Source organism: Quercus suber, unplaced genomic scaffold (assembly GCF_002906115.3).
Source record: "Quercus suber isolate HL8 unplaced genomic scaffold, Cork oak 2.0 scaffold_60, whole genome shotgun sequence".
In the NCBI taxonomy this organism is placed as follows: domain Eukaryota; kingdom Viridiplantae; phylum Streptophyta; class Magnoliopsida; order Fagales; family Fagaceae; genus Quercus; species Quercus suber.
The window spans coordinates 1,582,291-1,594,396 of NW_027069525.1; the positions used below are offsets into that span (position 1 = coordinate 1,582,291).

The window sequence follows — 12,106 nt, forward strand, 5'->3', positions numbered from 1 at the left end:
AATTAAAATTGGAGGGCTAGAGGGAGTCCAAACCCCTCCAAACTCCTCCAAACCCCTCCCCTTCATTCTTTAAAAAACTTCCAAACAAGGTAATTGCATTACTCTCTCTCCCTCTACTCTACTCCCCCTCCTTTTTTAAACATCCAAACATGCCATAAATGCTACATTACTAAAGTTCAATTTGTCTTAATTTTAAAAAAGGTGCTGCAAGTAGGAGTGCTATATACAAGATCTGGGTTGCTGTTGACCATTAGCAATACCTTTGGAATTAGAACATGAGGATGCCACAGCTCTTTCAGCACCATGGTAAGTTAGGTTAATGTTGTTGAAATCAATCTTCTCACAAGGTTTGCCTTTGCTACATTCAAAAGCAAATGCAATTTTTGAGCTAGAGGTGCCCATAATGTTTCTGTACTTGACATAGCGAATCTGAACTTAAGAGTCACCCAATAGATAAATACAATGAAAATCTGATATTGAACCCTTGCTTTCTGCTACTACCACTACTTTTTTCCTTCTTCTTTTTTTGAGAGAGGATACTACTACTACTTGATTGTTGTGGTTTCTCTGTTTTTATAATGAATTTTCATAGATAAAAATGGAATAAAACTAACAAGAAAGCTAGGGACACAAAAATACTTTACAATGCTTTTAGAACAAAATTAGTCTATTTCCAAACATGAGCTCACCACAATTTGCAATATAGTTTTTCTTTTTTAATAGCCTATGTGTGAGGTGATATATTAATTTGGGAATATTGTGAATTTTTGTTGTATTCCTAGAAGGACTCTAAAATCAGACCCCATGACCATGTTTTCATACTTCATAATTTGTTTGTCAATCATCCCACTTATGTGTATGAGAATTATGCCATGTAAGTTACTTTGGAAATATATAACGTATTCAATTAATCATAAGAATGTTTACCTAATTATTTAAACCACACTGAAGACTAACTATAAACGAGCAACGTTTGGCTAAATGGTCAAATAAGTGACATAACTATCAATACCCGATTCTTAAAAACTATCAATACCCAACATTAATTGGGCTATGGTGTCAACCACTCTAGAGGATATATAAATAGTTTACATTTTAAGTAACCTATGCTTCTAAATCCAAATTAGAGGAATAAGGAGTGTATTTATGGAAAACCATAGGAGAGATCGGAGCATTATTCACTTTAGGATATTTTACATAAACACAAAGCCAGTTATTGCTCCACGATATATAGAGAATCGACACATCACCTAAAATAGGCTATAGAGCAATAAATTTCAAGGGCATTTATTACAAAATATACGAAGTGAGCATTATTAAATCTTGAATTTGTCTTGATATCAAGCAAGGTGCTACAAGTAAAGAGTGCTATAAGCAAGATCGGGGCTGTTGTTGACCAATTGTAGTACCTTTGGCATTAGAACATGATGATGCTGCATGTCCTACACTTTTGTAAGTTAGGTTGATGTCATTGAGCTCAATATTCTCACAAGGTTTACTTTTGCTACAATCAAAAGTAACTGCAAGTTTTGAGGAAGAGGTGCCCCTAATGTTTATGTACTTAACATCTTGAATCTGAACTTGGGAGTTGCCCTGTAGATAAAAAAAAAGGATCACCAACATGATAAATCCAGTTTTATTTAACATATTTTTTTTCAATCCCTAACCCAAAAAATTGAGTCTAAAAGCACTAGTAAGTTATGACCATAATAGCTCAAAACCAAAAAACTATGCAAAATGCACAAGCATATGTAAAATTATTTTGAACAGTACCTTTTGACTCAAAACCAAAAACCTATGCAAAAGGCACACGCATATGTAACACGATTTGAACAGTACCTTTTGACAATTCGCACGTGGACAATATTGTTGATCAATAATGATGGGGTTGTTGACATTATCCATGATGATGTCTTCAAAGGTAAGATTGAAAACATTACTTGAATAAGGCGTAGCCCATGTTTTAACCCTCAAGCCATTTTGAGTGCCAATGAAGGTGCAATTTGTCACCCATAATCCACTAACATCTTCTTCATTAGGCAACTTACCAAGGCTTCCGACACTGATTCCATGGCCCGGGCCACACTTAACGTTCTGAATGATTATATCTTTAGAACCAGGACTCATTGCTACACAATCATCTCCGGTGGCTATTATCGAATTCAAGATTTCAATATTACTAGATGAACCAATGCGAATTCCATCAGTATTTGGGCTATCTTTGGGTGCTATTATATGAATGTGATTAAGTTTCATATGTGTGCATCCCCAAATGTTCACATGGGTTTCCTTGCTATTGATTGAATGTAGGTAACTGATCCTTGCATTGTTGACGAAATTAAGTCTCAACGACTGAAAAGCATAACGGAAACACAATGTGAATAATATGCAACTTATTAGAGATATATTAGTCTATTAGTATAAGCTCAAGTCTAATTCTACTTTGTGTGCAAGCCAAGTCTTCTACTTGTACTAGAAGTCTATTAGTTTAGAATTTAGTCTACTATATATACACATTATAATTCATTGTAATACAGAATTTGTACTACATTATAATATATTATTGATGTAGCTCTTTAGGGTTTTCTCTATGGATATAGGCTGTTAGGCTGAACCATGTAACTCTCGTGTGTTATGGTGTTTTATATTTTATACTTTTGCTTTCGCAACCATACTAGCATATTCAACATGGTGTATCAATGCTAATATCTAACATGGTATCAGAGCCACCTTCTTGTGGCCATGGTTTTCTGTCCTTAAGGATATAGGCTGTTAGGCTGAACCATGTAACTCTCGTGTGTTATGGTGTTTTATATTTTATACTTTTGCTTTCGCAACCATATTAGCATATTCAACATGATGTATCAATGCTAATATTTAACATGGTATCAGAGCCACCTTCTTGTGGCCATGGTTTTCTGTCCTTAAGGTATATTTAAGAGCAATCTTTATCTTCCTCGGTGTTTTTTCGCTGCATTCATCTTCTTTGGCTTTCTACTAATGTTGTCAAAACTCTCCGGTATAGTCATGCCACCGTTAAAAGTCGCATCAACACTACAAAACCATTGCCTTCCTCAAACTACCGTCACAGAGTTAAACTTCATTCAAAGGATCTTCTTAACCTTATCAAATCTCAAGATTTCATTAAGCTTTCATCTTGAACTTGAGAGAGGGTGTTAGAGATATATTAGCTCATTAGTATAGGCCCAAGTCTAATTCTACTTTGTGTGCAAGCCAAGTCTTCTACTTGTACTAGAAGTCTATTAGTTTAGGATTTAGTTTACTATATATACACATGTTATAATTCATTATAACACATGATTTGTACTACACTATAATATGTAACCCTTTAGGGCTTTTTCCGTGGATATAAGCTGTTTGGCTAAATCACATAACTCTTGTATGTTATTGTGTTTTATATTTTATGCTTTCGCTTCTGCATTCATACTAGCATATTCAGCATGGTGTATCAATGCTAATATTTAACATGTTAGAGATATATTAACCCATTAGTATAGGCCCAAGTCTAATTCTACTTTGTGTACAAACTAAGTCTTCGTACTAGAAGTCTATTAGTCTAGGGTTTAGTCTACTATATATACACATGTTATAATTCATTGTAATATAGGATTTGTACTACATTGTAATATATTATTAATGTAGCACTTTAGGGTTTTCTCCGTGGATATAGGCCGTTGGGCTGAACCACGTAACTCTTGTGTGTTATTGTATTTTATATTTTATACTTTCGCTTCTGCATTCATACTAGTATATTCAACATGGTGTGTCAATATTAATATTTAACATGGTATTAGAGCCACCTTCTTGTAGCCATGGTTTTCTGTCCTTGAGGTATATTTAAGAACAATCTTTGTCTTCCTCGGTGTTTTTTCGCTACGTTCATCTTCTTTGGCTTCCTACTACTACCGTCAAAACTCTCCGGTATAGTCATGATATCGTTAGAAGTCGCATCAATACTGTAAGACCATTGCCTTCCTCAAATTACCGTCACAGAGCCAAACTTCATTCAAAGGATCTTCTCAACCTTATCAAATCTCAAGATTTCATCAAGCTTCCATTTTGAGTTTGAGAGGGGGTGTTAGAGATATATTAGCCCATTAGTATAGGCCCAAGTCTAATTCTACGTTGTATACAAGCCAAGTCTTCTACTTGTACTAGAAATCTATTAGTCTAGGGTTTAATCTACTATATATGCATATGATATAATTCATTGTAACACAAAATTTGTACTACACTATAATATATTATTGATGTAGCTCTTTAGGGTTTTCTCCTTGGATATAAGCTATTAGGCGGAACCACGTAACTCTTGTGTGTTATTGTGTTTTATATTTTATGCTTTCGCTTCCGCATCCATACTAGCATATTCAACATGGTGTATCAATGCTAATATTTAACATGCTAACTCAAACAGGATTGCAATTTAAAAAGTGTTCTGATTAAATTTTGTGGTTTATTTAACTTATTTTGAAAAATGGGAATTGTTTTAATAAGTTTATAAGTCGTACCTAAAAAAATTGCACCAAATAAATTAATAAATAAAATATACCTAATAAGTAAATATGCTAAATAGTTCAACTTCATTAAAAAAAAAAGGTTCATGACATTGGAAATAGACCAATAAAAAATTAAATGGTACAATTTTATAGTTGAAGAGGAAAGAAACTAATTTTTTTAAATAAATAAATAAAACCTAATCTAAGTATATGGAAAAGAAAAATAGATTATAAAATTGTGAAGTTAAATGACCTATACCAAAATAGAATGCCAAAAATGAATCATGACAAATGGCCCATGTAAATGATCATGGGCTACACCATTTTTTTTAACCCAATTTAAGATGGATTTGTTGATATAAAAACTTACAATGGGAAGAGTTTTGCAGTTTGGATCTTTACTGCAATTATTCTCATTCCAAGCAGAGGGACCTTGGCCATCCAATTTCCCACCACCCGTGATTATCAACCCATCTATGTGTTGGAAGGTGATCCAATGATCAACATTAATTGAAAATACTTTATCTGTAGGAGCTTTTAGGGTCCCTAAAATCACAAATTCCAGTAGGCCGTTGCATGGGCCATTCAACACTATAGGCCATAACAAATAGATTCCCCGAGGGATTAATACAAGATTTATTCCTTCAGATTGACAAGCTTTGTTAAATACATATTCAAACACCTGCAAAGACAAACACGCACAATAAAAAACACTTCAATGCTACACAACCAAGAAGAGATCCTTGGATATCATAATTTTATTAAGCGAAAATTACCAATAACAAGCTTAATATAAAGAATGTACACACAACGAAAAAATGATATTGAAGCCATCTTTTCTTCTTCACATACTACTACTTGATTGTTTTGGTTTCTCTGCTTTTATAATGCTTTTAATTTATAGATAAGAATGGAATAAAAGTAATAGTAACACTAGGGATAACGACTAAACTTCAAACAATTATAAACAGCATTGCCAAATTAGGCCTACCACCTCACACATGAGCCCACCACAACTTACACAATGTTTCTCTTATGTTGGCATTCATTTGCCTCTGCATTAACATTTTCCGGCATATGAATCATTTCCAAAATTTTTTTTTTTTAAAAACTATCTTCATTTTCCTATAATTAGTAGCAACCTTAAACTGAGTTGGAATATTCGTTTGACTTCCCTTGTTATCTTGGTGTGAGATATAGTTAATTATTTTCCAAAAGTGGAGAACAATTCTATCTCACTCCAGGCCTTCTTAGAAACAGCTCTATTTTCAGTCAAGCTAAATAAGAGAAGTTAAGAGATAGTTTTCCTTTAACCAATTTTTGTTCTGATAGTACTACCAAACATAGAAAAGCAAAAAACTATCTTCACTTAAAGTTTTCCATTGAAACAAATAGAAATTTTTATATTCTTTCATTGTGCTGCATCAGCAACCTATTTTCAATTCATATTTTTCTCACAAGTAAAACGAGATTCTCCCCCCCCCCCCCCCTCCTTTTTTTTCTTTTGGTGCTTTATTTCTTTTTGTCATTTTGGGTTGATGAGTTTTAGTGTTTTTGATACCTCCACTTTGGGTTGATGCGTTTAGTGTTTTTGGTTTTGTGTTCTTTTTAATTCTCCATTACAAATCCTCTTTCTCTCTCATATGGCTTTTGATTTGATTTTGAGATTAATACTTGGTTGTTTTGGAAGTAAAAATTTGAGTTCATATCAAAACACAATCTACATGACTATTTATTTAGATGTACCTAGCAATTGTGAGCAATGGCCACTCTTTTTTTTTTTCTTTCTTTGGGGGGGGGGGGGGGGGTCGTCAATAAGATTATAAATCTTGCAGTGTACATGGTTTTTTTTTATTATTGCAGTGTACGTGGTTTCTTTATTACAAATTTGTCCATGAACTGAGGAAAAAAACAAAACAAAAGATAAACTTTAAGTCCATTTAACATATTATTTCTTAATACAATGAACATAATAATTATTGTTGATAAGATTAGACTTTGAAAATCATCTATTATTTCTAAATACAATAAACACTTTATGGCCATGAATAGATTAATTACATTTGTAAGTGAAATTAAGTAAAGAAGACATAAATGGGCTTTTCTTGAATTGTAAGATCAATCATTTTTCTAATTTTGATGCTGGGCTTACTACCCCACCCCCCCCCCCCCACCAAAAAAAAAAAAAAAAAAAAAAAGAACAAATTGGTTTGTTTGTTTGTTTGTTTGTTTGTTGTTGTTGTTTTTTTTTTTTTTTTTTTTTTTTTGGCATCTAAAAAGGCTAAGATATTGTCAAGAAGATCATATTAATGCTTATTTCAGTAGGACAAAAAAAAAAATTAGAATTAGGTGGTTCAAATTTTATGTTAGAAGGTCAAAACAAAATTATATTAAAAATATTAATATAATTTTTTTTTTAATTTAAGATAAGAGAATAAAAATTTGAAATTTAGAAAGTTCAATTGGATGGAAGAAAATTTAGGCAAACATAATGCACTATGACACAATTTAAAAGAGTATGATCCATCTCAACAATTATCTCCTTTGGCTACATGAGTCTAATTCTTCTAAAAACAACTAAACCTAATATATTATCTTTGGAAAATTTTAAGGAATGAATTATACATTATACTACATTACAAAATAATTGTATAAAATTAGGGACACAACAAAACTTTATAATAATTTTAGAAAGCTAAGAGCATTGGTTGCAAATTACCTAAAATGGGTAAATGAGTGAATATATGTCACCAAACATCCAAAAACCTTCCAGTTCAGCTTTTCCATAAACATTTAAGCTATTGTGGTTTCCTATATTTGGGGACTCTGATGTGGTTACCCATTTAAATGAAATAGGTTGATCCTACTCTCTTCTCAATGGTCATTTGGGCGGTGTGGAATAGAAGAAACAATATACGCCTGGCTGAACAAATTACGATTACACTGAGATAGCTTCTGCAATAGGCTAAGGATCGGATTCAGGAATTCTTAGTATTGCTAGCAAACCCAGCTCCACATTAGATCCCTCCAGTAGCTTCTTGGCAATCTCCAAATGCATCGTGGTACAAAATTAATTTTCATGGCACCCTCTTTGACAAAGAAAACTGTGCTGGAATCGGGGTAGTGATAAGGAATGAGCAAGGCTTGGTGATGGCATCCCTCTCCCAAAGTATTCCTTGATCTCCCATTCACAGTCATAGAGGTGGAAGCACTTGCAGCTCAAAAAGCATTGGAATTTGCTGCAGAACTTGGTTTGGATTGAGTTGTATTGGAAGGGGATTCTCAAACTCTCATCAACACCTTATGAAGTGAATGTAGATCGCTATCACAGTTTGGCCACATAGCAACTGATGTGCAGTACATTGCCGCCCAGTTTTTCAGTGATTTTAGTTTTTCTTATGTACGTAGGCTTTGTAATACTGTTGCACACTCACTTGCAGGGAGAGCTATTCGTTCTTCCCATACAATAGTTTGGATGAAAGATGTTCCACATAATGTTCAGACTGATTTTAATGGTCTTCCTTAATAATAATAAGCACTATCTTTCTTCTCATAAAAAAATGAAATAGGTTTTAGAATAGGAAATCTGATATGAGTGAAAAAGAATAGAGGTTACCTAAAATAAAGGAAAAGTAAAAAATTGAGAGAGAAATATAAGTAAGCTGCTATTATTGCTCTAAAAAGGCTTTAAAATGCTAAAGGATGAAGCATAAGTAGGGCTTTTTTTGTTTGCCAGCTCAAGGGGTTTGAACCCCCTCATATTAACTTGGCATCACTCCTCACTGTGAGTAATAACTATTGTAAAGTCAATCTTTCTTTTTTCTTTTTTCTTTTTTTTTTTCAGTAAAGATAAGAGAATAAAAAATTTGAAACTTAAAAAGTTCAATTTATGGAAGAAAATTTAGGAAAACATAATGCACTATGACACAAGTTAGAAGAATATGAACCATCTCGACAATTATCTCCTTTAGTTACATGAGTCTAATTCTTCTAAAAATGACTAACATAATATATTATCTCCAGCAAATTTTAAGGAACGAATTTTAAATTATACCAAATTACAAAATAAATACATAAAGCTGAGGACACAACAAAACTTAACAATAATTTTAAAAAGCTGACAAGGTTTTGAAAAGCTAAAGGATGAGTGAGAGAGGTGCAAGAGATTACCGCTAGAAGAAGAATTATATTATATTATATTATATATATATATATATATATGAAGCAAAAGTTGTATAAATGAACTTGAATAATTCGGTGGGGTTCTCGATAAGGTTGGGAGAGAGTTTTGTGAGTAAAAGAAGGAAGGTATATCAATTAAGGTTAGATATAGAAAGCAGATATAATAACAACTCCACACAGACAATGCAAGGAAGTAGAACAAAACCATTAGAAATCTCATTATCGAAGGAGATTCGCTGCCAGTTGGTTTGGATGGAGGTGGTTTGATAAAAAGGTACAGGAATTTTATTAACTTAAATCTTTTTGGAGTACATTCTCCAAATCAAATGGTTGTTTTTCTACCCAAACATCAAAACTTGCAGACGAAACTACTCTTCACGAAGGTCATGGGCTAAACAATTGCCCTCCCTCCTAATATGCTTAAAAATAAAATAATGTTCTAAGAGTTTTGTCTTCTCTAGCTATAAAATGCCGGTGTATAGAATTTGATGATCGACTATCCCACAAGGCTGAAATGACGAGAAGAGAATCACCTTTAAACTCGAGATTATGAATGCAAAAATCTTTGGCAAACTGAAGAGCAGTACTTGCAGAATCCATTGACTCAACGCCCCTACGATTAGACCGTTGGAGTGTCATGGGATAAATCATTGAAAATAGCACCATTAAAGTTGGGTTTAATTTATTAGGTGCTTGGGAACGTGTAGACCATTTTAGGCTTCAAAAAAGAAATTTGTCCCTTCCCAATTTCCATGCTTTTTTTCTTCCTTACGGGGTATTATATTTATAAGTGTTTGATGTTATAGGCTTAAATGTTTCTCCTGTGTTGGCATTGATTATTTTGACATTAACATTTTTTGAAAAATGAATAATTTTTCAAAAGCAATTTTTAAAAAACTATCTCATTTTCTATAATTAGTAAGTACTAATAACCTTAAAATGAATTTGAAAATTATCATTTGACTTCCTTATTTAACTTTATTAAAATGCTTCAATGCTACCCATCCAAGAAGAGATTCTTGGTTATCATAATTTAATTGAGCGAAAATTAACTTACTAATATTAGTATTTCCTTCAACAACAACACCACCATAGTTCATCACGGTAAAAACCATTTTCCCATATCCAAATTCAGAAATACATGCTAATAAAAACATTAGATACACACAACGAAAAAATGATATTGAAGCCATCTTTTCTTCTTCACATACTACTACTTGATTGTTTTGGTTTCTCTGCTTTTATAATGCTTTTAATTTATAGATAAGAATGGAATAAAAGTAATAGTAACACTAGGGATACGACTAAACTTCACAAAAATTTTATAACAGCATTCCTAAATTAGCCTACCACCTCACACATGAGCCCACCACAACTTGCACCATTTCTCCTATGTTGGCATACGTTTGTTTCAACATTAATCTTTTCTGGAAATCAATCAATTTCTAGAAAGAGTTTTTAAGAAAACTATCTCATTTTCCTACAATTGGTAGCAGTCTTAAACTGAGTTGGAAAATTATCGTTTGACTTCCCTTATTTACCTTGGTGTGAGATAGAGTTGGTTTCCACGTTGTTTTTCAAAAGTGGAAAACAACTCTATCTCACTAGTCTTCTGGAAAACAACTCTATTTTCATGTCAAGCTAAATAAGGAAAGTCAAGAGATAATTTCTTGTAACCCATTTTTTTCTAAATAGTACTACCAAACACAGGTAAATAAGAAAAACTATGTTCACATAAGATTTTCTATTGAAACAAACTGAAGGTTACCTTATAATAATGGAAACTTAGTAATTAATTTTTTTATTCTTTCATTGTGCCACATTAGGCACCTATTTTCAATCCATATTTTTCTCATATGAAAGAAGGAGATCTCTCTCTCTCTCTCTCTCTCTCTCTCTCTCTCTTCTTTTTGTTTCTTTTGGTGGATTTTTGTTCTTTTTTTTTTGTAGTTTTGGGTTGATGCGTGTACATGCAAGTTAGGTTTCAAAAAGTTCTAGTGTTTGTTATCTAATCCCGAATAGTACATTTGGGTGTCATGCTTGTTAAGTATTAAAAATACATTTTTATAGTAAAACTGAAAAAGAGGAAAAATGGCATCAGTAGAGAAATACATAGTGTGTACGTGGAAAACCCATGAATAGGGATAAAAAACTATAATGGGATGAAGGATGGGGTATCCTTATCCCTATGAAACTATGCAATATTAAGAGAAAAAGCTGAGTATTACACAGTATTCTTACTTCCCTCCACCCTTACACTTTTTCTGCCCTTTTCTTTCTACCTAGATTTCTTCCTCTCTTAACAACCTCCCTTTTTCTACTCAGCAACATTCCCCTCTTATAGTACAAGGAATGTTACTGGCTATACAAAGACAAGTGTCTGGCGTAGGACAACCAAAACAAAACTAAAATAATGGAAAAATAAAATATATGACTTAGGAGTCAACACTTAGGCCTTTCTTGGAGTCAGCACAAAGCGAGAAAACCACTACGAGTCAGCACCTAGGGTAGACCTAGAGTTAGCACAAGACCAAAGAATGATCAAACGACCATTGTTTTTTCATTCATCAAAATATCAATTATCTCCTCAAGGATTGCAATATGTTGCTTATAAAGGGTTGCTTATAAATGATTGCTAAACCCTAGTTCTAATTGGTTAGGAAACCCTAATTGCCTTATTACAAAAATAACCTTGCTTCCCAAATTAAAATACTAATAGCCCAATAAACTACGACCTAAAACATAAAAATATAATTGACTTGCAAACATAAATAATATTAAATAATAATTTTCTTACATCTCCTGCATCATTCTCCTTTGGTTGAAGAAAACTCGACCTCGAGTTTTAAAGCATTGAAGGATTAGGATGCTGACAAATGACACTTGCTTCAAGTCTGAAATCACCTTAGGGAGCACAGGGAAAAGAAAAATCTTGAATTCCACCACATCAAACTCATTTGGAATAACAAAATCAATGTGTGGAATCAGTATAATCTCTTCTTGAACCTTATGAACCATAGGAAGCATTGTGGTTTTAACCTCTTCGACTTCACCAAGATGTAGATCTTAAAGGACTGTGGAGGATTGATTAGAAGCACATTCAACAACTTCAACTTTCACATCATGTGCACCCGCTAACATAATACTCTCTTTAGGTACCATCTCTTCACCTTGCTGCTCTTTAATAGATTCAATTCCTTGCACGCATGTTAAAGCAACACTTGTCGAGGCATGTAGGTCTGTGTTAACTTTAGGCTTTGGTGTTGCTGGAGGATTCTCCATGACCAAGATATCATCATCAATGTTGTCTTTTATTGGAGTAGCAATAAGTTCATTGTGATATAGTATCCTTGGTTTCCCAATTGAATCGGTTTGAGTCTTCTTTTGCTTCATCTGAGCAATCCTAT

The 12,106-nt window shown here is 33.1% G+C and overlaps 1 protein-coding gene across 1 annotated transcript; it reads right to left on the reverse strand.

The window, feature by feature from the left end:
- Nucleotides 1-219: 219 nt before the first annotated feature.
- On the reverse strand, nt 220-11,726 carry LOC111991070 (exopolygalacturonase). Its single transcript, XM_065772501.1, has 5 exons — nt 11,604-11,726; nt 4,888-5,199; nt 1,840-2,352; nt 1,410-1,593; nt 220-434 (listed from the first exon to the last, which is right to left on the reverse strand). Exons 1-5 carry the CDS (start codon nt 11,724-11,726, stop codon nt 220-222), a joined length of 1,347 nt encoding a protein of 448 aa, XP_065628573.1.
- Between the last annotated feature and the right edge of the window lie 380 nt (nt 11,727-12,106).

Excerpts from the sequence above, each read along its gene's own strand:
- LOC111991070 (XM_065772501.1), bottom strand. The coding sequence starts at position 11,726 with ATGCTTCCTATGGTTCATAAGGTTCAAGAAGAGATTATACTGATTCCA. Across the intron at positions 2,353-4,887 it reads ACTGCAAAACTCTTCCCATT|TCGTTGAGACTTAATTTCGT; the intron begins GTAAGTTTTTAT and ends TATGCTTTTCAG. Across the intron at positions 435-1,409 it reads ATCATGTTCTAATGCCAAAG|TTCAGATTCGCTATGTCAAG; the intron begins GTACTACAATTG and ends GTGACTCTTAAG.